This window comes from Anarrhichthys ocellatus, unplaced genomic scaffold (assembly GCF_004355925.1).
Source record: "Anarrhichthys ocellatus isolate YVR2014 unplaced genomic scaffold, GSC_Weel_1.0 scaffold9, whole genome shotgun sequence".
Lineage (NCBI taxonomy): Eukaryota > Metazoa > Chordata > Actinopteri > Perciformes > Anarhichadidae > Anarrhichthys > Anarrhichthys ocellatus.
The window spans coordinates 8,652,915-8,676,662 of NW_022280039.1; the positions used below are offsets into that span (position 1 = coordinate 8,652,915).

The 23,748-nt window shown below is 42.0% G+C and overlaps 1 protein-coding gene across 2 annotated transcripts; it reads right to left on the minus strand.

Annotated features, from left to right (window-relative positions):
* Positions 1-39: 39 nt before the first annotated feature.
* gak (cyclin G associated kinase) lies at positions 40-22,281 on the minus strand. Of its 2 annotated transcripts, XM_031849146.1 has the most exons (30): positions 21,921-22,281; positions 16,968-17,029; positions 16,389-16,448; positions 15,232-15,346; positions 14,613-14,755; positions 14,233-14,358; positions 13,438-13,527; positions 13,104-13,239; positions 12,432-12,544; positions 10,681-10,759; positions 9,094-9,211; positions 8,228-8,236; positions 6,435-6,484; positions 6,086-6,234; positions 5,698-5,820; positions 5,430-5,563; positions 5,133-5,327; positions 4,908-5,025; positions 4,746-4,825; positions 4,370-4,563; positions 4,034-4,195; positions 3,708-3,874; positions 3,333-3,585; positions 3,066-3,239; positions 2,673-2,810; positions 2,491-2,577; positions 2,100-2,369; positions 1,714-1,862; positions 1,244-1,420; positions 40-1,150 (listed from the first exon to the last, which is right to left on the minus strand). In XM_031849146.1, exons 1-30 carry the CDS (start codon positions 22,060-22,062, stop codon positions 1,049-1,051), a joined length of 3,915 nt encoding a protein of 1,304 aa, XP_031705006.1. In that variant the 5' UTR covers positions 22,063-22,281; the 3' UTR covers positions 40-1,048. The 2 variants fall into 2 exon arrangements, with proteins under 2 accessions (XP_031705006.1, XP_031705007.1); XM_031849147.1 differs by lacking the exon at positions 8,228-8,236.
* Between the last annotated feature and the right edge of the window lie 1,467 nt (positions 22,282-23,748).

A 23,748-nucleotide genomic window follows, 5' to 3' on the forward strand; every position in this document is an offset into this window, starting at 1 on the left:
AGAGCACTTCAAAAACAACAGACTGCCCACTTAGGTTTATATGGGGCTCCAAAACAAGTTCAGCTCCTTTGTCAGAAGCTCGGGATGCAGGTTTCAACATCAATCTGAGGAGTGTGTGTGTGTGTGTGTAGCAGGAACTGTAACGGTAGAAGCAGCACTAGTAGTGTTCAGCAGGCAATAGTCTTGTCTTTCCGATGAGGAAATGGCTCAACAACAAACCCAACCGACTGTTGACCACAAAAAGGTGCAGCAGTAGCACTTCAAAGAATGAATGGGTATCATCAACAGATCCATCTTCAAAATCATTGAGATTTTAATCCTGCTTCTGCATTAGCGGCAGGGTAGAAGTTTATTTCTTATTTTTTTTTGTCCATTGGTTGCTGTGGCTGGTTTGTTCTACGATTCATCTGCAACGTTCACTATTCTTCGAGGCAACAAAGCTTAAAAACAATACTTCCAGATCGTCTGGCATGCTGAAAAATGTACAGCCAATGTTCCAGTCAGCAAAATGACTGGTTGTTTGCAAAAGTGCCAGACACAAAATGACAAACTTACCAGCCACAGACAAAATTTACCAGCATTATATTAGTGTGGGGTCATTACATCTTCTTATCTGAATACCACTGTTAAGATAATCAGCTTGTGTTATCCGATTTATTTTCCATTCTGTCTTCTTCGTGTGATTGTCACCCATTCTTCCCTCCAGATGTTTGCAGCATCACCAACTCAAGCAGACGTACAGGTAGGCAGTGAGTTAAAGAACTATCACAATGTTTATTCTACTGGCTGTTTATGAACCAGTGAGGACATTTTCCCTACAGCCGGACATGAGGCAAAAAGATCTTTTTCCTTGACTGTAGAAACAGAAGAAAGTAAAGAAGGGAGTGAAGGGAATGGTAGAGAGGACACCTCTCAGAGGCTCTGCGCCCCCTAAGGCCCAATGTGGGCTCAGTCCTGTCCAATCTGGCTCAGTCTAACTCTTGTTTGGTTAGGCCGAATCCAGTCCAGTCCAGTCTGGTCTGGTCTAGCTGGGATCCAGACCAGGGTTTTAGAAGAGTGCTTTGGAACCCTGGTTCTCGAACTCTGACCAGGCGTCGTTCAATTCCATGAAGATCATCTTAGCGTAATGTTCATAAGGCTGGCCTGTTGCCTGCAGAGAGAGATAGAAGAGTTTGCCAATGAATAAATAATAAAAGGACAGTTAAGATGAAGGGTTGCAATAACTGTAATTGTTATACTGTACCTTATCCGGGTGGACAATCAGCACAGCCTTCCTGTAGAACTTCTTCACCTGGTCAGGTGTCACCAAGTCAGCCATGCCCACAGGCCTCCAGCGGGTCTCACCTTCCCACAGCACAGTGTTTAGAGTTGACAGCAGCGCTCGTATGTTTCGCTCCTTCCCCTCAATCCAGTCCAAGATCTGCAGCACGACAATGAAATAAACCGTTACCACTTTCACCATGAAGAAAAGGCACAAACACTGATCAGCACTTGGAGGCTACAGTCAGCTCCGAGTATCACTGGCCAAAAGGTGCCATGTTGGTCTATCTAATCAGCTCTTTTGGCGAGAGACAGGACAGACGGATAAGGGGACTCAGTGGTGGTAATGCCAGACAGGCAAGGACTGCTCTTTCACTTTTCATATTTCATCCACTGAAGAATGTGTTTCTCAGCGTGTAAAATGTCCTTTGTATTATGCATTTGGTTTGTTACCTGTAATTTAAGTGGATCAATGTCTTTCGTGATCTCCTGTCTCCTCATTTCAGCGATGGTCCTTGGTCCCTTTCTATCAGGCCGAGAGGCAAAACCCTGAGTTGACAGCAGGTCCTCAAAATCGTCCTCCTTTACCTTCGGCTTGGCGCCTGCGTCACAACACGGCACACAGAAATTAAATCTTTATGGAGAACTTTGGCTCAATTCCCAAGAAGAGTTTGCACCAAAATACAGAACAGAGAATACAATACTGTACATAAATATGACAAACTAATCACATTTATTCATTTCTATAAGTTGTATTTCAGTGATAACTAGAAAATCAAACATAGATATGATCCCAACTCCTGAAACAAATCCTTCCCCCTCGACTCTATGTCGCTTACCGAAACTAGGCCCACGAACTCCTCTGTCCTCTCTCCCACCGATGACACTGGTGAAGTTGAGGTTGTAGTTGGGTTTGAGGGCCTGCGTGCCTGCAGACTGAGAGGCAGATGATGCTTTAGGTCCCGTCCCAGGTCCTGATCCGGACATCCAAGGCTTTTTCTGGGCTGAGGCGGGTCTTCCAGACTGCCAGGGCTGGGCTTGAGGTTTAGCAGAGGAGGATGTAGCTTTTGCGCTAAAAGAAGGCTCCGAAAAATTACTGCTGGAGGAACCTGCAAAAACATGGAGGATGGTTAACTTGAGATTCATTTATAGATTTACGAGTTCATCAGTTTATATGTTTCTATTTGTTTCGCCACAACAGGTGGTTGGATATGGGACCAGGCCTCTTACCTGGTAAACTGGAACCCAGGTTTCCCAGGTCGGCAAAAGGATCAAAGGTCTGAGACTTGGCCTTCGACATAGACGCAACGCCAGAAGCTACAGACACAGTAAAAAAAAATATGCGAGTACAAAACTGACCACTCATATTTTGAGTCAGCCACAAACCCCTACATTTCAGTTCCTTCACTCACCTGTGTTGGTGTAGCTGGGTTTGCTGGTGGTGGCGCTCATGCCAGCGGTGGTGCCAGCTGCCCAGCTCTCCCACCCACCCAGCAGGTCTGGTTGGCTGGCTGATGATGTCATCTTAGGGGCATCCTTCACTACTTTATCTGTTAGGACAAAAACATCCAGAGTATCACCAAGTACGTTTGGTTTGCATGTTTCCATAGGAAGTGGAATGTGACACCTAAATTAAGTGTTTATTGAAAAGAGGAAAACGGTTTGTCCAACAAATCTGAGATGACTCGATGGTGCTGTAGGTTTGTTGCTGCTGAGTTGGAGTAAGGTGTGTGTTATCACTCATACCTCCTCAAAGCAGACCGAGACATAACGCGGAGTGGTGTCACAACAGCTGATGTACTTACTGAGGTTGAAAAGGCTTTTGTTTGGAGCAGGAGTAGGGTCACTGTGAGCTGAACCTTCAGAACTCAACAGGTCTCCAAACAGGTCCGGTCCAGGGGCCTGCCGAGATGAACCCACAGTGGCACCAACGCCGGAGCCAGACCCCATCCCAAACGGATCAAACAGGTCGCCCATGGCTGCAGATAGAGGGAGAATTATGCATTATGGATAACTGGAAAGTATTTTTTTTGCAACAATGCAGTCAGCATGTATTGAGCCTTTGCGCTTACGTTTTGAGTCTGGTGTGGCCCCAGTGGCTGGCTCACTGAAGAACAAGTCTTCCTGCACTGCTCCTGCCTCACCAGCAGGGGGGGCAAACAGGTCGTTGAGGAGGTCGCTGTTGCTGGATGCAGCTTTCAGTCCTCCCTGGACTACTTGATGAGGAGCAGAGGAGGAGGTTGAGGACATGGAAGGGTCCGAGTTTAACCCCAGGAGGTCAGCTGTGTCCCCGATAGGCGACTCCTGGGCTGCAGGAGGGGAGCTCTGAGGGGGAGAAAAGGGACACCAAAAATGAATAAAGTAATTCCTACGTCATAAAACTCAGGGCGCATTATAAAGGAAGTTATAATGTGTTTATATAATCAGCCATCCAAGATTATCCCCACCTGGAAGTCAGCATCAAACAGTGGTTCGCTGGGGTCACGTGACAGCGGCTCCCCACCGGGGGCAGAATAAGAGTAGGACTCTCCTTCTGATTGATCACTTAGGTCCTCCTGGTCATTCATGGATCCCCCTCCTTGACTGTCTGTCGCATCCTGAGGGCCACTCACATCTACAAATGCAAGAAGATGGTCAGTGGAACTTTTAAGGCTCTAGGAAAATGAATGCAGTGAACTAAATGAGTAGCACTGTCCCCTTCTTTAAAATAGAGGACAACAACTAGAACACTAAGGCTGTAACGGGGCAAAATCAAGATGATTTTCACGAGTACCTTCCCAATCCAGGGTCTGGAAAAAGTTGTTGGCGTTGCCATCAGTGCTCACAGGAGATTCTGTTTCTGTTGCATTGGAGCCTTCTGGGGTCTGAGCCGGCTGGGGTGACTCAGAGTCGTAAAAAGCGGAGGAACCTGGCTGACGAGGCAGCTCGGGCTTACCTGTAGTGATTAAGGTTCTAAGTTTAGTTTATATGTGAATTAGAAAAAAAAGAAAAACACACATCCAGTGGGCTTGAAGGCAGAAAAGAAGAAAGATGTCCGATATATAAGTGAACTGAGAAGCGTAACACTCCTAACACCAGAGCCGGGCTTCTATAAAGCAATGTCACCTACCAAATTTGCTGAGGATCTCCTGCTGCTCATCACGAGAGGAGAAAAGGATTTTGGGGTTGAGGCCCTTGGTTTGAAAGCCCTCCCAAGGCGGGGTCTTGGTGCTGGGTCTGTCTCTGGGTTCCACCTCGATGTCCAAGTTGACCTGGAACAAGTCTGGGTACTTCTCCTGGATGTCACAGGCATCCAAGTCATACCTGGCAGGAGATCAGATAGATTGGAAACAAGAACTTATGGAGAGAGTACATTTCAAGAGTTAATTAGAAAATAAAGAAATCTGATGTAGTTGATATTATTGTACAGGCGATAAGAAATTTAAAGCTTTGACAATGATCTTGTTCAGTTAAAAGCATTGCATTTCGAAAAATGGTGTACATACTTGGCAAACTTGACCGTGGTCGCATTTCTGGGGACAAAGCCTGTGTGGAACTGGATCTGAAACATCTTCATGGATGCCATCTGGAACACAACATAGAGTTTAAAATAAGCTTCTATTTCTAAAGAATGTGCCGACAGTTGATGCGTGTTGATGTGTGTGTACCTTGGCCTGTAGACGTCCTCCCAGTGTAGATCTTGCGTGGTAGATCACCACCAGTACGTCTCCTTGGACCGTCACATTGAGGGGAATCTCCGCTCTTCCGTCCTCCAGCTTGAAATCCCTGGACGGAGCAAAAGAGTGAGAGAGACGATGATGAACAGGAACATTGTTTTTACTTCTTCTATTGAGGGAAACCTGAACTTCATTCTTGAGCATACATAAACGTACTTCATCTTGTCGTACTCCTGTGATGTGGTGAGGACTCGCTCGTCTCCAACATAAACCTCGCAGAACGGCCTGCACCCACTGCGCTGCTTGTTGAACAGCGGCACGGGGGTCATGGCGATGGAGTGAATCATTATGGGCTTGCTGTGGGGGACGATGGGCTCCTCTGCCATCATGTCGCACATATACTCTATATACCTGCAACGATCAAAAGCAAGATCAGGCTCCTGTATTCTCAGCTTTGTTTTTTGGTAACCATTGAAGTTTTGGGGTTGTTGAGGATCTCTTCCGTGATTCTACCTCTTGTGTGAGGGTGCGATGCCAGGCGGGCAGCGTTTCATTGAGAACATGTAGACAGCGGCCTCAGCTGTGGTGAAAAGGCGACAGAAACACAGGAAGGAGCAAACTGCCACCGCCGACGCTGCCCTGCCGTCCTACAGAGACGAAAAGATGGAGGTAACAGTTAAGGATATTGCATGTGTCGTCCTCCTTATTTTTATCCTCATCATCTACTTGAGTCATGACCTCTCCTCATCTGAGCATACATGAAGGCCTAAGTCCTACTTACCAGACAGTGTACTATACAGATGTTCCTCTGGTCTTGTTTGAGCCATAGATGCATGTTCTTACACACACTGTAGAGACTGCGGAGGTTGGGGGCACGGCGCACTTGCCAGTTACACTCTGAAACCTACAAACACAGACACACAATGACACACCCCTGAATACAACAGGAACCTTGTTCAGCTGCACACAAGTGAAAGGATAACCCTACTTTAACAAAAGCAATTACTGTGGCAATAATAAACCCATGTATCATAGTAAACAAACAATCCACTCACAGCAATGACTGCCATACCCAAGGGAGTTTGGTAATGTCACATGGATATGCATCTACCCACCATATAGGTGCTTGCACAAACACTCATGCACTCGCACTCACACACACTTCATACCCTGTTGTGGAATCGAGAAGGCCTGTAGGATCGTTTGGAGAGGTTGTAGACAGCATAGTGGCCAGCGTGACGTGAATCCAGGAACAGACGGACGTCTTCAATGTTGTTCTTTATCGCTGACTCCACCCCCTCTGCAGGGAAGGACATGACTACACGCACACACACACACACACAAATACAGAGAAACATGTGTAACTATTACATCAAAGGTTTATCCCTTTCTGAAAATGTTAATTTAAGACATTATATCACAGCACGTCACTTAAGCCATGTCTGAATGGAATCACGTTGTGAAGTAAGAGAGGGTTAAACATGTGTCAGTAAGTTTTATGACGGGTATTATGCCTACCTGCTATTCTGGAGGTGATGTATGAAATATCTAGGTCCCCTTTGGCGTAGCTGTAAGAGGAAATTACAAGCGCACTTATGAAAGGAGTAGATACAGGGAGGAAAAACACAATTCACCACAAGAAATAAACAGTTTGACGATGTCTGGGAGACACAAATATAGCCAATTAACAAAGCTTGATAACGCAAACTGGTTCGGAAACAAGAAAGCTTTGTATTATTTATGATGTACTGACTCTGTTGCAGGATGGAGATGTTACTAACCGACGCCTGAATGGGGAAACTCTGCCAGGGCTACCACACAGATTTTCAACCTGTTTTAATGAAGGCTGTCCCACAATCATGCAAATTTGACTTAAGAAAGTTTTAAGTTTTCGTTTTCTCAGTTTTTAAATGTAGCACATGCATCTAGCAGATGCTTGCTGTTGCATGGGAATACATCTAGGAGGATCATTACTGCCAATAGCTCTTTGGTGGTAAATATTATTGGCAGTTAATTGATGTGGAAAGTAGGCGACATTGGATTTAACAGCAAAATTAATCATATTGGAGCGATGACAATAGCAAAAACAACACAAAATGATTCCCAATAACTATTAAAATTGAGTACACACAAACAACCTGTAGGCCAAGCAATGAGATTAATCTATCTATGCTGATGACACATTTTATCTGTATGGTGTCAGGACAGACAGGCGATGCTGGTTTAGACACATATAGCGGAAAATGGTGATTTAGTTAGCAGTGGAGTCATATTGAATTGAACTACCACTCAATCATTCATTCAGTCATTCATATAGGAACGTGATTCTCAACCAGAGACACATCTGGAGTTGCTTGGAGGTACAAAAAAAATGATGAACAAATAACACAACGTTCAGGTGTTTAAACTTTAACATCCGACAGTCATGTGGTGCCAATGCATGAAAAGTTAGAAAGCGATCAGAGACGTGAAGAAATGGTTAAAATAGATACCTACAACTAGGATTCAAATTGTTAGCTCAAATGATTGGATACATGGTTAAAACAGGTAGTGCAGTTAGCTTAAAGTAACAGATTAATGTTGAATTTGACATGGCTCAAAGAAATGTATGAACAGTTGAAAATAGTTAGCTTACAGTAATGGAATGGAGGTATCGAGGATGTGCTTGAGTTTACCTGACAGGGCACGGGGTTACATCTTATATCCAAAAAGGTTGGGAACCATCAAATTAGGCTATGGATGATGCTGTCTGCTTCAAACAGCTAAAAGTGGCAAAAACACTTTTGTCGTTACAAATTATCTGATCGATATGACAAGGGCTACTAAAATAAGCTTTTTAACAGACCACAACACTTTGAGGGATGTTGCATTTGCACTGCTTTCTGCTATTTAACTTCATAAAGAATTGTCTCAAGCAGTTCGGTATAATGCACCTTTCAAACAAGGGTCATCATTGCTACACCAAAACCAGCTCTTTAATGTGCACCATGTTGCCGACGGGCCCATTCATTTCCTGTACCATGGATAGAGAATATGTTTAACTTGCTTCATCATTGACCGATATCACTTTCCAATCATCTGGAGCCATCATTCACTCTTAAAATGATACTCAACTGTCCCATTCACATCCCGCTCTGCATTCATTCAACTGAATTACTGAATGTGTAATGTTAGGATCAGCAAGCTGTGATGGCGGACACGGCACAGCAAAAAAGGCTTAGTAGGGTTTCTCTTCCTCTAAATCAAACACAGACTACAGGAGCACACAGAGCGACGCACAAAGTTGACGCAGTTCACCGACCCATATTTACCTCGGGTTGCTAGGTGATGGACACATAGTGGGACCATGAGGGATTGGGACAGAGAAAAGAAACAACAAAAAAAAATAAACAAAACGACCAAACAAATGGAACAAACCGATGATAGAATAGCCAAATGAAACATCAAACTTTAAAGGATATGGATAGAGAGGCTGTTAAAGGAACACTTTGCTTATTCTCAACTCTTTTATACATATCGGTCACTAGAGGTGTCCCGTCTCTAACATCAACAATCATTCTCAATGATGATGATGATGAAGTGTACCTAGATTATTCCCACATTTCACTGACTTACTCGTATGCCAGTGGTTGGTCAAAGACAGCTAAGAAGCAAAATGTTCCTTTTGAAAAGGTAAATCTGGGGGCAGGGTAGGTATGAGTATGATTGCTTACGTAGACAATTTGCAGGTGTACAATCATCTACATTTACTTCAGGTTAATGCAACTGTGATGCAACGTAATGACTGATAATTGGCCAACAGTAATGTTTAGAAAAATGTTATGCCATTTGGTGGATGTCGATATAATAATTCCAGACCATGAGTGCATATTTTAAATACGCGGTGGTGGGATTTTTTTGGGGTTAAATAAGTAACAAATATACGTATGTGAAGTTAAAGTAGCCAGAGTAAAATGTGAAAAGTTTAACCGAGTGTTCGGTCAACTCCGAATGTAACATAAACACAATGTGAACCATGAGATCAATTCAGCAACACATGTGAGGTTATGTGAAAAAAAACAACCCACAGTGAGTGCCAACTGATCTGTAATGATGATAAAGATTAAATGAAAGATTAAGACCGCAAACGGAAAAATACAACAATGATAATCACGACAACAAGGTTGGAGCACCTTACCTGGCTACTGACTGGATGACCTTAGAGGAAGTGTCCTTTATGTTGGTCAGGAAGCGCTCCGTTCCTCCCCTTAAGATGTCCAAGATCCCGCTGCCCGACTGATCAGGATCGTATATGCCTAAAGGCATCGTGGGGGAAGAGAGAGAATGCTGAAATTATAGATGTCCAGACGTTGTCAGAACACTGACATTAGGAAATCAGGATCAAAGTTTAATAACCAACAATGACATCAAAAACATTCATGCGATCTTTGCATGAAACAGTGGGCAAAATGTGTATATTTGTATTTTTTATTTACCATCTCATGAATAGACCTGAAAACATCTGTTTATGAAGCTACAATAAATGACTGATTAGAAAAGCATAACCAAAAAGAAGTTATTAAAAAGTAAAATGCATATTCTATGATTTTAGATGTGGGTATATAGGCACATTCCCACACTCATGATAAACACAATCACTCACATACAGACACTTAATGGCATTAAGAAGTGGTTCAACAAATCCTCTCTTTAACTTTGAGGTCAATGGATGGGATTCAATCTTTTGCTTTCAGCTGTGGTGGAGCTGCCAGATGTTGAGATACAACAACAGGCAGATGACTCAACATTATGTATTGGCCAGATCTGATAGTGTGGATGGACAGGAGGACTGGAGTTACTCCTCAAGGGAGAGAGCAAACATATTCTGCCCTTAGACAGATGGTTGACTGGCCATGCAGAAATCCTCTTAATGTGCAGTGACAGTACGCAGCCTGCATGTGTGTATGTAGAGTTGGTTGTGTATGTAGAAAATACCATTATGCTCATTTAGATAGAAGTAGAGATTTAAAAAGAACAGAAATATTATTATTTTCTCACCAGTTACCTTCAGCGTGTGCTCTTAATTTTTATTCAGATATCCGAATAACAGAAGAATTATCAATTTACAGAGCTTGCATACTTTGCTTTAATCTGCTTGAGACATACTGTAGGGTTGGAAATCACCAACAGTCACCACAATTTGGAACACGTATGAGGATCATGACCTACTGACTGCTGGTCTTGATCCCCCTTGGTCTAAGGAGGAGGAGCTTCTTTGGTTTGGGTTGTTATAGGTGAACTAACCTGATTACTTATTACCACGTCTAACACTCATGAGATACGGGGGATGTCTGGGGTGTGTGGATATGTGCGTGTTAAAATGTTTTCCAGCCCGATTAGAAATTTGGGGTTATAAAAAACAAAACAAAGAGCAGTTTAGTGAAATGAAGTGTTTTCCTCAGCCACACCTCAGAAGAACAATTTAAAAACCAGCTGCATGGCTGTTCCTAAGTAATAAAATGTAGTTATTTTTGCCAGTTTGTTAGATTGCAGCATGTGGATATGCCAAAGGGTCCTTATGGATTTATAGGTTTATACAGCAAATCAATGAGTTGCTGAATTTCACTTTTAGAAACACCGATATAACACCACTGCTCTGTTTCATAGAGGTTTTAACTTCACTCTCCCCACCTTAAGTGTGAACACACGAAACAATGAACACTCGAAACAAACACCGTCCCAAATCCAAAGAGAGCATGATATTGTCATCCAAACAATCCTGTACCTGAATTGTTCTGGACGTTGTGGATCTGCATGGGCGGCTGGGCTCCGTTGTTGCCAAAACCTCCGTTCTGCTCCAGCAGCTGCAGACATTCATAGCCGTCATACACGGGGCGCCAACAGTGGTACGCGCTCAACATTGTAGCAGGTAAGTCAACAACAGGTAAGTCAACACAATGAAGACTACGTTGACCAAAAGAAACAGCCAGCACTCGAAGATGTTCAAGACAAATCTTCCTTAGAAATGCAAAAAATTGCCATCTTAAAAAAAATGGGATAAAATACCAAAAATACAAAATTACATTCCAGCAAAGAACAGAAATAGATGTGAACGGGACTGCGTTAAAGCAGCCAGACGGACTCTGCGTCTCGCTTCCCCTCAGAAGTCTTCCGTATTTCCCTCTCAATATTTCACTTCCATGTCTGCTCCCTTCCTTCACATGGTTTCTGCTCTCCCTCCTCTCTGCTCCATCTTACAGTCTGCCTCTCCATATGTCTGTGCTGAGAAGCAGCAGAGGAGGAGGAGGAGGAGAAGAAGGTAGAGGATGATAATCTCCTTATGTCCGGCAGGGAAACCACTTCTTAACCCTAATCAGATCAGCGATCGCCAAATCTGCCTTCACTCTGCACACGTTTACCAACCTCATCAGGACTCAGTTTGGTAAGAAATGAGTTGGGATACAGAAGAACTCAGTTTGAACAAATGTGTGTATGATTTCCAGAAAAGAGAGAAAAGAATACCAAGTACTATAAGTATTCATAGTTTTACTGTAGCATACACTTGCTCAGCTATATAGTCAGTCATGTGTACACTACACACCAGAAAGCTGTTGGAAGATAGGAGAATCACCGTAAACCTGGAGCTTTTTTGACACCGAAATCAGCTTTTAATACTGTTAAATCACAACTGTGGCTACGGATTTTGCGTTAAGTACCAGGATTTTGTGTTTAGGAATCATTAGAGGCTGTGGCTGCTTAGTCTGTGATGACCTTGGCTGTAATCTTAAATCTGATTATGCTGAATTAGCTACTGAGGGTGTTAGATGAAAAAAATAAAACTTTTTGCCTTTACAGTCACTCTGCCACCCAAAATACTGCTATATTGGCATGAATTTAAGCTTCTTTCTAATTTCAGTTACACCGATTTTCCGCCTCTATGTCTCTCCGTCTCGTTGGGCCATGCCAGCTGGGAAGAGAGGAGCCTGGGAAAGAGAATACAGACTCCTTTGAGCCCGCCACCGTGTGCGCGCGTTGGTCGCATGCGAGACTGAGCAAGTGCAGCCGCAACAGCAATTTCAGAGTGCATGAGTGTGCATGCATGTGCGCACACACACACTGCGGAAGAACCCGTGTGGTTCGGCCTGTCAATAGCCTCTTCACAAGCTGAGATTGTGTCTCAGCCAATCAACTTGTTTACTCTGAAATGCACTTGGTGAAAGTTGTCACCTCCTCAAGACTGATACCTGATGCTGAAGCCACTAATAGACAGTTGGAGATTAGGATAGCACCTTCAAATGCATTCTCCCTCGTCTCCTGGCTGGGAGAACAGACTAATTCAGCAGCCACTGCCACAACTTTGCTCCATTTCAGTGGCGATCATTTCTGAAAATCTGCTCTCTGTTGGCTTTAACCTCAATCGAGAAACCAATGACCAATGTGCTAGTAATAGGATAACAACTTGAGATTTTACTGTAGTATCACTTCTTGAATCTAGTGCGCCGCAACAGCACCGGACACAATCATGAGCACACCTACCTCGGTAATGGGGGACTTGGGGTTGACGTTGCGTGCTGCTGCTATCTCCTGGAGCTGGTTGACCAACTCTGTAATGGACAGACGCTCCTCTGGGTTCACCTTCAACATGGAACCTGGACAGAAGGAAGAGGAAGAGGAGGAAGAGGAAGAGGAGGAAGAGGAGGAGAAGGGTTCAGTGGAAAAAGAAGGAAATGTTAAAAATCTGAGGAGACAGTTAATGAGGATGACAATAACATGTAGATGCATAAAGGAAGCAATTCATGAACAAGACCACAGTTTAGTTTACTTAAATATATTGAGATCAAGGAGGTATATGACTAATTATTATTTTTTAAATGTCATTAATCACACACAGCAACCAATGTGAATAATGAAAATTGTAAAGACTTACTACTTTTGTGCCACTGTTTGCAGGAAATATACATATTTACCTTTTCCACCAGGTGGAGCTGTTTAGTCTACTTGGATTAGCCGTAACAAGTTACTGGTGGTGCTGCCAATATTCAACTTGACATGGCATTTCTCTCTACTGCGTCTATATGAACGTTACGTTTAACGGTGCAATCCCAAACTGTGACTTGTGGGCAAGACGAGCAGAGAGAAATAGAGGGATGGAAGAATAAAAAGGGACAGGCAGGCGGAAACTAGAAGACACAGACTGAAAGTACATACGTATGAGGTTGTGATACACAGTGTACTTGACATCGTTCTGAGGGATGGAGTATTTTCCGTTGACGATTTGCAGCTTGGCCCCCTCCTCGAATGGGTGCTGCTTAAAACACAACAGGTAGAGGATGCATCCCAGGGCCTGCATGGAAACGATACAGACAAAAACAAACTCTCAAACCACCATTATGAATGAATGTCCGTAAATGTCCCGACAAAATAAGTTAGCGTTGAGCTGTTTTTTCAACCAAACAGAAAACGGTATGTTTTGATCTTTGATCGTCTTGGGTTAGCTGTGACATTGGGCGACACAAAATAAAAAAAAGGTACAAGCTCTGACCCAGATGTCCTGTTTGTCATTGATGGGGAAGTTGGAGTAGAGATCGATCATCTCTGGCGTTCGGTACGCAGGAGTGGTGTTCCTCGTGATCTACACAGAAAAAACAACAACCATACTAAACACAGCTGTTGGACCACTGTGGAGTCTTTCAGGAGATAGAACCAGAGCCAAGTATCCAGCTATGCTCACATCTTGGTAAATCTAGCTTCTATCTCAGGCATCACTTTTTTGTCTGAGAAAAATCTGTAAAATCAAGAAAATGCTTTGGGAAAAACCTTCATCTGATTATTTTTTTTATGAAAAAGACACACCGTCATGTGTTCCCACACAGACAGCTAAGCATGCTTTCTACAAACAAATTGTTCAAATCTAAACCAAAGATTGTGCCACTAGCCTGAAAACAGGTGCCGGATAGACACGCAGATTATTTCATTTAGAAACCAAGATCTCCGGGGTCCTGCATACTGAGGTCATCTGAGGCAAAGCTCCTGTGTGTGTGTGTGGTTATGGTATAAATATAATTAACCTGATTGATCGGTGCTTCCTGAACGTCGAGCTGTTAATTCAATCAAACGTTTCTGGTTTCTGTCAGTGTTGTCACTGATCCAATGTAAATAATGAATCAGTTTTTGTGATAATGTAGTTCAAAACAACTTCAGAAATATGTTTGGTCGATGTATGTAAAAACTGTACTAAAGATTATTTCGATATCATACGAAAGAACAAGACTCTTTTGGATAAGAAGTGCCCTGTTGAGATGAACCGTAGCTGATGTTCGAGTGTGCGCGTGCGTACCTCATCCTCCACCATGGACCTCTTCTGTGCCGACCAGCTGTAGTCGGGGTAATGTGACACTGTGGTGGAGCTGCCAAAGTCACACAGCTTGATGGTGCCCTGGTTACTAATCAAGAGGTTCTCAATCTGCAATAGATAAAGTAAGCAGAGGGCTTGCATGTTAATCAATACACATGTAATTACCAATTAGGAATCACAATAGCCCCGAATTTAGCCGCTAATAGCCCCCAATTATAGTAAATTCAGCATAAAATCCGTTTCCCTCGATACAAACTGTTGTCAAACTGAGTCGTTGTATTTAATTCATCTGTGTTGCATGTTATGGATACCTCATCATTTGAGACATCCTTCATTCATCCGACTAGGAAGGAACAACGAACCTTGAGGTCCCTGTGTATGATCGGAGGCTTCTGTTTGTGCATGTGCTGCACGGCGCGGCACGACTGGTAGAAGATTTTCAGCACGGTGTCACATGACAGGAGAGCCCTCTGCTCTACCCGCTTTATGAAGTCCACCAGCTGACCTGAGGCACAAGAGATACAAAACAGATGACTGAATGAAAAAGCCACCAGACAAAGGGGGAAAGCAACACCTGTCACAACACAGAAGCCTTTCTTCCTTTGTCGGTCGATTGTAAGTTAGTTAAAATATATGGGACACTGTGGATAAAAGTGTTGTATCATGCATTAAAAAAGTTAATCAAATAGAGAAAAGATGCTTCACACACATCCAATAAATGAATGGATAGTGTTAAAACCTTTTTCATGGGTAAGTAAGGTTGCTTACAAAGCTGGAATATATGAATGACAACACAGTCTGTTGTAAACGAACAGTCAGACTGATTAGAAAGGAAGTAAAACAGGAAGTAGAAAGGCCGCAGACAGGAAACCGTTTCATCACGCCTTTTCAGAGTTACTAGGGAATGGAGCCAACAGGTCCTGGACCTGGTTTGATGTGTGAATTAGTACTAGTAGTGAGGAAAAATGAATATGAAGTTACCTTTACACAACTCGGTGAGGATCAAGAACTCGGCCTGTCCGGTGTCGGACTCTTCCTTACTGATGGAGGCAGCAGAGCAGAACTGAACCATGTTGGGGTGACCCGACAGCTTTTTCTATAGAACAAGCAGGTCAAGGAACAGAACACTACTGTGATATCAAGCCTGGCTTCAGGCCAGTCCAAAATCTACCATCCACTTTGGATGCTGTTGTGTAAGATAAAGATCAAAGTGTCTAATTAAACGGTTTAATCTGTCATCATGGCCGTTGATATCTCCAACAATTTAAATTGACCTACTCTGCCATCCACTTTGATGCACAGCCAAGCCTCAAAGGAGCTGTTGTTTTCTAAAACAGCACTGTAGGTCGCTGGTCAACCAGTGAAAACAAGGAGGAGATTATGGTTGGTGACTTTCGACCTCTCTTTTTCTGCCTCATCAGCATCGGCGACATTAAACATTATGCAAATAATTATGTCCTAAAAACACAAAATGTTGCAATGGTACAGGGAACATAGTGCTTCGTTTACCAAAAGGCCTGCGCCTTCACAATGTGCTACACAGCAGAAAACAGCTATTGTGCAACAGCACAAGAGACGTCCCAGCCTTTTAGCTGCTGTGCTGGCCAAAAGGTTTTTTTTAGTTCCCTTCACTGACTGAGTGATCTCATTGATTAAAAAACTGTAACTCCATCAAATAAATCCCCTCCAGAGACATTGACAGAAAGTGGATGCTTTAGTGGTTTGACATTTAGTTGCAAAAAGGTATCTTTAAACCTGGAAACCACAGAATTTTTCCTTATGTCCTGTTTATCACTTCCTCTCAAACAATGAACACATGGCGAGCTTTTAAGCACAGAATCCAACACTACATGGCAGTCTGTGTTCATGAAACCACACTGTTATTATAAGGTTTAACACTGTAAATATTAGTTCCTGTGTTGCGCATTCTGACATTGTGTGGTGTTGCCAGTAAACTACAAGCGATCTAGTAATGACAGTATGCAACGCTGGAGATGCTTTGCACTCTTGTGAAGTGAGAAGTTACAGATTAACTCGCCTCTGTCACATGTTGCTCTCTGCTATGTGTCAAAACAGAAAGACATCATAAGAAAAACACCAGTGTCTTTTCACCGTGGTCTGGAAATGATAAAGGATACCATGAAGCAGACTTCCTGTATGATTTCCTTGTTCTTCTCTTCCTCGTTGGACAGCAGCCTCTGAAACAAAAGCACACACACACACACACACACACACAGACCATTGTTTTTTTGGAGGAATGCACCGATACAAATATATCAGGCCAGTGACAATGGGGCCGATCTGTTCAGTTGAATTATACGAGTTTATACATTATATACTGGAAAGTTAATTCATATTCAAGTTTTAATTTGTTTCTGCATTTAAAGGGTTTAAACTTCGATTGTAATTCCTGTTCATTTTGAAGATGTTTTACCAAGTTGCTGGTGTACGACTTCTTATTCTAATAACAGAAAACAATGAAGTAAATGTACATCCATGTATTAAGTTCAGTGAAGTTAGGAAAGCAGGCAATGTTTAAGTCAAGCCTGATACATAAAGGACTGTAAAGCATACAGCTTATTAACTAAACACTGGTATCAGTACAAGTACCAATATCTTAAGACCAGCTATCGGGGCTGAAAAAGTCGGTGCATCCCTAGTTTGTTGTTGTTCTGTGATCAGGAAATCTTTTAATAAGACAAAAATCTCCATCTTACCTTGAGGGCATAGTCTTTACCACTGCTCATGTCCTGGGCTTCATACACAAAGGCAAATCCACCTGAGAAAAACAAAACAGAGGGCAGCCAGGAAGTCAATACTCTTAATTACATCTACATGAATAGTACACGCACCCCTCAGCCCTTAAAATGAGCAATGTAACTCTTCTGATTTGTTCCGGTATAATTGGTGTACTCTAATGTGTGTGAGTTCACTTCATGTGAATGTTTGGTATTTTATGTCACTGCTCTGTGACATCATGAAGGGCAGTTAATAAACACAAAGGCACCAAAAATAAAAGGGAACATATCCATTAGCTGATTTTTAACTGTGCTTGAGTGTTCAGTTAATGGCCCATTATTGCACCTTAAGTTATGTCACATGAGTCAGTTGTAAGGGGTTGAGTGATGATTTAAAAAAAAAAAAAAAAAAAAAAAAAAAAAAAAAAATCAGATGCAAGTGGCGATAACACCGGCATGATACCACAGGGTGCTGGATCATTTAGATGTACCTTATGACTGCAGAGAGCACTAAATCCTCCAGCAACACTCCGATTCACACGCTCATAAACAGTGAAACATGGAAGCCGCCAAGTATAACCTCACGCTTATCTGTTGGCCATTGAGCAGCCACAGTGGAGTAAGTTGGCGCTTAAGTGCCTTGCTCAAGGACAAGACAACACAAGCAACCTCTCTGTCACAAGCTCACTTCTCTAACGTGCCGGCCACTGCTGAGCCATGACACCGTTTCACTGAATGTGTGACAGTGACATTTTCAAATGTAACTGCAGGGAAAACACAGGTGTAATTAATAACATTAATTATGGTTCCGTTCCATTTAGACGGGCCAGGGTTTTGGTATTGTGCGTGCTGTCTCAATGGAAGGGCATGTTAGGGAGGTAGCAGAATCAGTTGGGCCTGCTAGGGTGCTCTGACCTTTCATAATGAACCAGACAGCTGGAGAGACTGTTCTCGATTGGACACACTTTCTTATTATGAAACGGCACCAAATTGCTCCAATTACAATGGAATTGATGGAACAAATCGGTGCTACGGAGAACCCAGTCACTTAAAATTGACCATTGGTCATAGTTTAGTTAAGTAACAATCTGTACACTGCCTCAATATTCAAAGTATGACACTATGAATACATAATCATAACAATTTTATACATCTGTACATCACAATTTATTTCTCGTGATGACTCATCGTTTACTTCAGGATTTAAAAGCCACTGGGCTAGTGGACGAGAACCTTTGGTTTCCTAACTTTTTTTTAAATCAAGTGTGTCTGTGTATGTCTATGTATTTAAGCAAGTCACAGTCCAAACAGGGCAAGAGGGGAGGTTTCCATAGTGAAGAGTAAATCAACTACCAAGCTTTGTTTTGGTTTGCGAAAACTTAAATGGGCACGCTGAAGATTATAATCTTTAAAGCTGTATTTACAGAGGGAAGATTCTTCAGGCGGGTCCACTGGCGTTTATTTTGACAGTCTTGATTTTTTTTAACCTCATCTGGGATTCAAACCGGCAAACTTGATGCTCATGCTCCCTTATTTCTTCAGCATTAAGGGACAACACTGGTTTTATTGCATGACCTCACTTTAGCTCATTACAAACACTCAACACAAAGCGTAACCAGAACATAATTTGTTGTCTGTTTCAGCAACATTTACGTGCCATGCCAGCGACTTGGCTGTGAGAATGCACAGCCGTCCCCGGTGTGGGGATCACATGTCTTCCTCTGTCTTGTGCTCGCATTGGGGAGGGACTGAAAACTAAAAAGGGTCCATTTCCTTTGCTCTTATCCACTCCAACAAAGTACTGAAACGTTAAGAAAAAAACATATTCCATCACACCCAAACGTATTAAATCTTGCCAGGGCAAATTCTTTGTAGTTGTGTGAAATAATTACAGGAATACATGAGGAATGAAGCACAGCGTATCCACTCTAGCTCTGAATAAAGAGACCTCGTCTACTGTTTCACCTGCTCAGAGGAGGACATAGACGCCAACAGAGGAGAGGCCGTAAGGTGCCACTGTTCCAAAAAAACCTGTTTAGTTATGTGAAGATAATAATCTCTGCCTCACTAACCTGAAGAATACAGAGAATGTGTTTTCTCTTTCCAACAATGAAGATAACCACAACTTGTGCAGTGACCTCCCCCCCCCATCAGCAACACATCTTAAATGTACCCAACAGCATTATGGGGCTGCACAAACAGATTCTTTGAAGTGGGTGTGGCCTATCTGCCAAAGCGGCTGATTCAGGAGACAGAGAAACGAGTCATGGTCGTAAGAAATAGAACCATCTGGTAACAGCCGGCCATTGTATTCTCTCTCCAAAGATCTAGTTGTGGAAAAACAACAAAGACACCTTTCACAGAGCAGGACGAGCGTTTGAAAAGAGTGAAAGTTTAGTGTAAAATGATTGTGGAGTTTTACAATCTGCTTTGATTTCAAAACTCTTGTGTGTGTCTCCTTTAACCTCTCTTCAACCAGCTATCATAGCTGAGGATGGTCAATCACAACACAGAGACTATACTGTTGATCAGAGTGAAATTAGTGCTGAAACTATTATCTGATGGCATTTATCAATTTTATCAAGCAAAAATGTAAAGCATTAACTTGTGCTTCTTAATTGCAAACCTCTTTGTTTACATAAATGTAAGTTGAACGATGTGATCATGGGAATTTCACACTATTTTCTCACATTTTAAAGACTTCAAAAATCCACCCGTTAATCGATGTTTTTGCAGCCTTTAATGTGATATTTTTTTCAATCCCCTGTTGTGGTTTTTCTACCATAAACATAACCACATCTAAAAGAAAGGCATTGTTTTCTACACATACATTTAGACTGCAGTTGGGACCGAATACCTCAGAATGAGTCGGAGAGTTGCAAAAAGTGGACATGGAAGTGGGTACTTTGAATTACAAAGGAAAAACAGTTTCTCACAAAAAAAAAAACGGTTTCCTTGCACTAGTGATGAGGCAATCTGTCGGAATTAGTCAGCAAGTTCCAAGTAAGGTGGACAGAGATAGTTCACACAGCAAAGAGACTTCTTTAATGTCAACCTGATTGTTGTTTTCCTCCAACTACATTAGCTGAAAAGCCAACAGTTAGTTGAGAGGACTAATTCAAAAATGAGTGTCACAATGGTCAACTTTGTTTAAAGGGTTGTAGGAATTTCAAGGTAATAAATTACATTCAAAGTGGAGCAAGTTTACCTGCTGAACCACTGAAGCCACACCATGGACGAGTTAAACTCTGACCTACTGGGCTGACCATGCTGAAAGCTCTAATGACTCTGAACAATAACTTACTTATTTTCAGCCTAACTGATCCCACTGCATTTTAAAAAGCAGATTGTAAAAATAAATGTGGCTAAATCATTTACCATTTGAAGTTGAATCTGATTTAGCCTGTATCTTTTTAACAGACTACACCACAAAATACAGATTAGTGTTACACATTTACCGTCTGCTCTACCAGCCACTATTGCAAGTAACTAAACATGCATGATAGTAGTGTAGAAAGATTGTCAATGAGGGCAAGAATCCCTGTTCCCACAAAGAAACCCGATCTTTGGTACATACAAACAAACACGCTGTTATTTCAGATTCAAACTCAGACGATGGTATTTTTGTGGTTCATTTTATATAATATATAATACAATACATCTTCAACTTGCTAGAGTAAATATACTAATAACTCCTTTTTTTTTTGTTTTTTTTAAAATTTGAGATGGCTTTTAACTGACAAACTACTCAAACTTCAAAAGCATCACGTAAACAAAAAACTTGCAGATGCAGACCTTCCAGAACCCTCAAGAACCACATTATAAATGAGGTTTCATCATCAACACATTTCATCTGCTGCACCCTTGCAGCCAGAAACACGTGAAGGAAAGATAAAAAACGGAGCATTCAGGGAAGTACGAGCACTGGCTCCCAACCAATCTCTCCCTTGATGTCACAAGAAAGAACTCAGCAAAGCTCTGCAGGTGCTTAGATGTGTCTGTTTTTTGACTATAGGTACTAGTTATGAAAGCACACACACACACACCATTGTATTGCCCCCCCCACCCCACAAATAGAGACTTCACATTGAACAAAATATCAACATACACATTACCCAGAAATCATCATTGCATATCTGTAGGCTATATGACAAAAATATCAAAGAAATAATTCCTACGATTGCAGAATAACAAAAACAATTTTGTTATAGATTGTTACTGACTATCCCCTCCCCCCCCCAAAAAAAGTGAAAACCATGACTGAGGTGGAGTTTCCTTTTTGTGGGAATATATCAAAAAGGCTTTCATCAAGTCAGATAAGTCCTTCGAATAAACATTGTGAGTAGAAAAAACAATATTCACTATATTGCTGTTGTTTTTATCCACACACACACACTGCGCTGTCCATATTGACTAGCTGTAGGAATGTAGTTTTGGTAACAACATTGTCATCACAGGTATTTTATTAACTCTACCACGACATGCCTCTCTGCCCCCCCCAACTCTGGTATCTATCTTGAGTCAGACATGTATTGCTGCCTGACGATAAGGTCTGAGGAGGGCTATGAAACGTTAGTCAACTATGGGGTTGGGAGTTGGTGGACAAGTGAAATGCAGCTTGTCTGTAGCTGCAGTTATTATCATGATTTAGAGCTCATCAAGACCATTCAGCACACACACACACACACACACACACACACACACACACACACACACAAAATGTATTTACTGCTTGTTAGACACACGCGAAACCAACTGATCAACTGGTGTTTGCTGAGTGACGCATAGCTCTGCAGTTGTGCAAACGCTATTGTCATTGACTACCAGTAGAAGTATGTCACTAGTGCTAGCCTTGTTAGCTCGTTCAGCTAGCTAGCGTGCCTAGCCGCGCAAGACTTTATCAACGTTTTTCTCGCAGTGGTACGAGCTCACCTTCCGCGATCACCCTCTTGATCCGCAGTTTCATGTCACCGAGCTCCACGACTTGTCCGACGAAGTCGTTCTGGTCCCGGCCGGCCGCTCCGGACAAGCCGGGCCCGGCTAGGAAATCCAGTGCCGACTGGAACAGGGACATTTTATCACCAGCGACCCTGCTTCAGACTCACAGAGGCCGGGGTCCGGGTGAGGGAACGCGCCGTCTAATCCCAGCAAAAAACCCCGATGACAGTTCAGTCTGTTATAAAGGCTTTAAATCAGGTGATATTAGTATTTCACTGAAAGCAAACATCCTCTTCCTGCTGCTAGGCTGATGAGGCCGCCACCATCGCCACTGCTGACTTCCGTGAAGGGTGATGACGTTGTGGCACGATTAAGTCATGTGATGTAAGGGGTAACGTGTATGAAACAAAAAAGGATGCTCGTCTCTTACAGTGTATACGTTTGCATGTCGCAACGTGTGCAAGTCCACGCTAACATCAATATGTAACTAAACTGTATGAAAAAAGGTAATTTTCGGTCAGCAATGAAAGTATTTAGAAATCCTAATTCATCAGGAAACATTTTGTACAGATGAATTATGACATTTCTGGCATATATTATTCAATGTGTATTCAAATATAGTATATTTTTTAAAATGCAGACAAATTGTGAATACCTCAAGAAATAGGCCTGCCTAAAGTCTATTTAAACGCACCAGATACAGAACAAATTTAGTTTACCATAAGCTTCTTTCTGAGATTGTATTTCTTCCTCTTATTGAGTATTGCTGAGGGTTTTGGTACAACTATGCAGTTACCATATTTTATTGTAATTTTTCATATCTTCTATTTTTACATTATGGCATACTATTGCACTGTGTTTTACTGTTACATACCAAATCACCTAGTCAAATTCCTTGTATGTTAACATACTTGACAATAAACAGTTTGTGATTTCTGATTCTGATTCTGATTATAGCACATTTACTACAATAATAAATTCATGTTTTTTTTAAATAACATACTCTTTGATTTCAACAAATATTGTGGTGTCAAACTTTGTAACATATAACATTCTTCAAATTACAGAAAATAGCTGTCGGGCCTAATCTACAACCATATAGATTCACACCAGGACAGTATTCTTGCAGTTCACATATTGTGTACTAGTACGCCATCTACTGGATACATAACTGTCAAATTGATGTATTTGATTTAAGATCCTTCTCCACACAGAGTGACATTCAGGTAGTACAGCAGTGAGTGTTTAAATGAGTGAATCACCATGTTAGGATTATGATGATATAAAGCCCAGGCTTGTATCAATGTGAGGTCTCTGCCAAACCCTGTCAAACTTGTTTATTTTATCTACAAATGAATTGTGTAGCCTTATCAAGCTTATAAGGATATTTTACATCATATCCCCATTGAAAAAATGTATATCTTACCTAAGCTAGAAAAAAAGGGAGGAGAGGCAGGAGATGTTGCAGTGGATTGCAGGCAACACAAGATAAGAACAGGTAAGCAAATACGTCAACACACAAGTTGAAGTTCCACACTGGTCTTCAAACCCAAGATGGCAGTTTCCAACTGAAAATCACACAAGTAAAAAAAAGAAAGAAATCCAAGTGATAAAATAGTGCAAAGTAAAAACAGGGCTAAATACAATAATATTTGTGGTAGAAAGTAATTGCAAAATGAGTAAACTGTAATGTAAACAGGGATGCAGTAATATGCGTCATGAGTAGTAATACATATATACACAGAGATGTAAACAGGTGTGAAAACAGTATGTAGGCTTTATAAAGGCAAAGGAGCTCAGGAGCGTGTCAAAGGCCTGATAC

Coding starts and splice junctions, on each gene's coding strand:
- gak (XM_031849146.1), bottom strand. CDS start 22,062: ATGTCCCTGTTCCAGTCGGCACTGGATTTCCTAGCCGGGCCCGGCTTG. Junction 3,586..3,707: donor TGTTTGATGCTGACTTCCAG/GTGGGGATAATC, acceptor TCTCCCCCTCAG/AGCTCCCCTCCTGCAGCCCA. Junction 2,370..2,490: donor CCTGGGTTCCAGTTTACCAG/GTAAGAGGCCTG, acceptor ATGTTTTTGCAG/GTTCCTCCAGCAGTAATTTT.